General features: G+C 31.9%; 1 protein-coding gene across 1 annotated transcript in view; it reads left to right on the top strand.

Annotated features, from left to right (window-relative positions):
• Positions 1–434: 434 nt before the first annotated feature.
• The window catches only part of LOC106693001 (uncharacterized), a 26462-nt gene continuing 23096 nt past the window's right edge, over positions 435–3800 (top strand). Inside the window, exon 1 of the mRNA XM_067052156.1 lies at positions 435–824. Coding sequence (XP_066908257.1) covers positions 774–824 — 51 coding nt within the window. The 5' untranslated portion in view covers positions 435–773. The remainder of the gene's footprint in view (positions 825–3800) is intronic.

Genomic DNA, 3800 nt, shown 5'->3' with positions numbered 1-3800 from the left:
TACAACCTACATTGCCGATATTTACCTCTAATTTCATTTCATATATTTTTATTTTATTCTTTTTTATAATAAATCGAAAGTAACGGCGGAAAAAATTCAAAAGAACAAACAAGTATGTGAATACCAAGGTTTGTTGCTTCCTGTCTTTACCAAGCCTTGGATTTGCGGCAAGTGTCAAACGTTTAAATCCAGCACAAATGAGAGATTTGAAGATTCATTGACGTATTCGAAGAGATATAATCTCATTTGTTCGAAACTTCTTACCAAAACACTGCTTCAGTGCGAAGGAATGTTTTCTATTCACAGCGCAAGGTTATATGCAAATAACTCGACTTTTAGTCAAGAAAAAATAACCTATTCAACTGACAAATGAATATAAATATTAAATCATGTATACAAAATTAAAAATTCATTTACATATAATATCCGTCACCTGAAATTATATGTAACCTAAGTGATTATTTCGTATTAGTTTCAGTTATGTAATCTCAATAAAGTTCTCGTATTTTCTCCTCGTATTTTAGATACATTTAATGTAATATAAATATTAAAAAAACTGTATGGGATCCGGAAAGTGTAGTTTACAAAGAGTTATATTGAAGACAAACCAGAAGAGATTACTAACAAAAATTTACATAACATATTACTGTGCAGTGAAAGTATAATTTGTAAAAAATTATACGATTGATATAGTGGATGGTAGTGAAAATAATTGGAAGAATAAATTCAGACTATTGAATGAACAGATCTAAGGAGAAAATGAAATAAGCTGCATGCTTCTACTTACATCTTTAATATATTTCCAGATCATATTTATTGCTCAGGTAATATAGTAAATGTATTGATATATTATGTATTGATTGAAGGGGTGAGTGAATGAAGGGGGTGTATTATAAATAGTAAATTTTAAGAAAACATGGCTCAATATTTTTTGTTGAAACTTGCTATGTTTTGAAGTGTACAAGTGTACCTCGATTTTGAGGTTAGATTACCTCACAGTAGCTAGATCCTTCATCCACCATCCTACCCTCTTCATCCACACAAAAGATTCAAAAAATAAAAAATGTTACCTAGCCCCTTCATTCATTTACCTCTACAATTCTCTCTATATTTTTTCATATTTAAGGTTAAAGTGCATGTTTGTGGATTTATCTAACGTTTACCCAAAGGTACTTAACCTAACAGTTGAGGTTATTTTAATAATTTAAATTTATTTCTTTTTTTAAACTGTATAATTTAATTATTAAATAAATCAAAACTTGTATCCTTTTTTGTCTCAACACTTTTTATTTTTCAACAGTCCAACGTTTCGGCCATTTTAGCCATCATCGAATGGTTTATAAATGGTTTGTGTATATGGTAGTGATTTTGTGTGGATAATTTTATATAAGAAGAATTAAATATTTATGATTTTAAATTTTTAAAAAAATAGGTTTTTAACTTATAATTAATGAATGACCTGGGCAGAATAGCCTACAAAAGTAATTCTAAATTTAATGTGAGGAAGAAATTATAATTGAAGATGTCCTTGAGGATGGTTAAAATGGCCGAAACGTTGGACTGGTGAAAAATAAAAAGTGTTGAGACAAAAAGGATACAAGTTTTGATTTATTTAATAAATTATTACCTTGTCTCAAGAAATTGAAATAAATATAATTAATGTGTAATTTAAGTCTACATACAGTTAGAAATGAACTCACATCCATATGAAAGATATCTGTCGTAGCAGTACAACCAAATCTATGATATATGATAGTGTTCATATCATATCTATGAGATATGATAATGTTTGTCTGTATGCTGGCCATGGGCGTACCCACAGTGGGCAGGATGGAGCACCTCCCTCCCTAGAAGTGAAAAAATTATTAATTAAATAATTTTTTTTTATCAAGCAAATAATTTTAATTACTAATAAATCACTGTTATAATTATATATAATTTTTTTTAACATTTTGATTTCATTCCCCTATTCTATGCTGGAATGTCACTACCTTTTTTTTTTTTTTATCCCCCTCCCTTGCCATTTCTGGCATACGGGGTGCGGGAGCAGTGGGGTAGTGCGCTGGGGTTTGCGCATGCCACTGCTCCCAAAGATCACTAAATTTTTTTATTCTTTTATTAATTATTCAATTATTAAATTTTTCTTTTACTGTAGTGCAGCCCAGCACTAGGTTTAGCGCCTTACTGATGGAGCTGCACCTTGTCCACTGCATCCGTCTGGGTGCCTCCTGCATTTACCAGGCTGGTCCAGCCCTCCTGGTCTCAATCCGGGTCAGCTTCCTCATCTTCTGGTGGCTCGCCGATGTTGGGCGGTCAAGCCTTTCTAAATGTCACTACCTGAACACCCTCCCCTAGTTTTGATCCTAGGTACGAATGCTGACACTGATCCTCACAGTCTAACAATTCAACTTGGGTAAAAATTAAAGCTAATGATTAAATACAACAATAGTGGTATTAATGATGTGTTAAATGTAAAAAGTTCTACTATGTTAAATGTTATAAGTATAGGATTGTTGAAATGTACAACATCTAGGGATGCAACTTCGACATCAATGTTTTATAAATAGATTTTTTGAAGCCGATGTTTTTTTATAACCTCCATGATTTATTCTCGATGTTTTACGTTTATCTCAATTTTTTTTTTTTTTAAATGCAAAAGTAACTTATTTAAAAAAAAATAACTATATAAACGGATTCCTATCAACAATCTGGTGGAAGGAGAAAGTACATCCTATCTTCACGCTGACAAAGGGAAAAGATAAGGTCTGTTCCAACATCCACTTCTGACTGTCCGGAACTAAACGGAGCATGCCTGGTACGGGTTTTTCTTATACTGCGCATGCTCCGTGCAGTTCTGGATAATCAGAAGTCCTTGTTGGAACAGATCTTATGTTACTGAAATGGATGTTCAAAAACAACGATGTATTTTTAGCAATGTTTTGTAAGCATCGATACTTCAATATTGAATATCGATATTTTAAAACCTCTATGTTTTGTTGTCGTTGTCGCATCCCTAATAAAATCGAGCAGATTTTATGTGCTATTTGTTTTATAACCTTTCCTTCCTAAACTTCATGTTATTGTTTACTTCTAAGTTTTGATTGAAGTAATTTATTACAACATGCCTAAATTGAGTGAAAAGGAAGTTGTGTGAAAGTTTGGTCCCTGAAAGTATCATTGATCTTGTGATGAAGATAATCAAGATGAGCTAATTGACAAGTGTCATTACATTATTATTATTATTTTTATCCATTGCTTTATTAGTTCTAAAAACATCCCGAACTAAAAGAACACAAACTAAGAGCAAGTAACCTAACACGAAAACAGATAAAACGGTGACGAGCTCAGCTAGTGCGTGACGTCATTCTCCGTTTAACAGACTTAGTGACAGACTCTCAACCCTGTTATATGTTAGGGGTATTCATGATAAATATTTCCTTCGTTTGCCATGTTAAAACGATATAACATGTAACATGACTGAGAGTCTGTTAGTAGGTATGTTAAATGGAGAATGACGTCATGAAACAGCTGAGCTTGTCACCGTTTTATTTGTTGTCATGCTAGGTTACTTATTCCCAGTTTGTGTTGTTTTCTTTTGTCTTGTGTTTTGGACTTCTTAAAAAATATAATCAGTAGCCAAACTTTTACACTTCTACTTTTCACTTATTTTAGGCAAGTTGTAATAAATTACTGTAATCAAAACTAAGAAGTAAACAATAACATGAAGTTTTGGAAGGAAAGTTGCTCAGAAAATCCGCCAGGAGCTCTCATTTTTTTTTTTTTTTTTTTTTTTTTTTTTT

Source organism: Halyomorpha halys, unplaced genomic scaffold, assembly GCF_000696795.3.
Source record: "Halyomorpha halys isolate HHAL.00 unplaced genomic scaffold, Hhal_1.1 Scaffold83.1, whole genome shotgun sequence".
Taxonomy (NCBI): Eukaryota; Metazoa; Arthropoda; class Insecta; order Hemiptera; family Pentatomidae; genus Halyomorpha; species Halyomorpha halys.
This window is presented reverse-complemented; position numbering and strand designations above follow the sequence as displayed.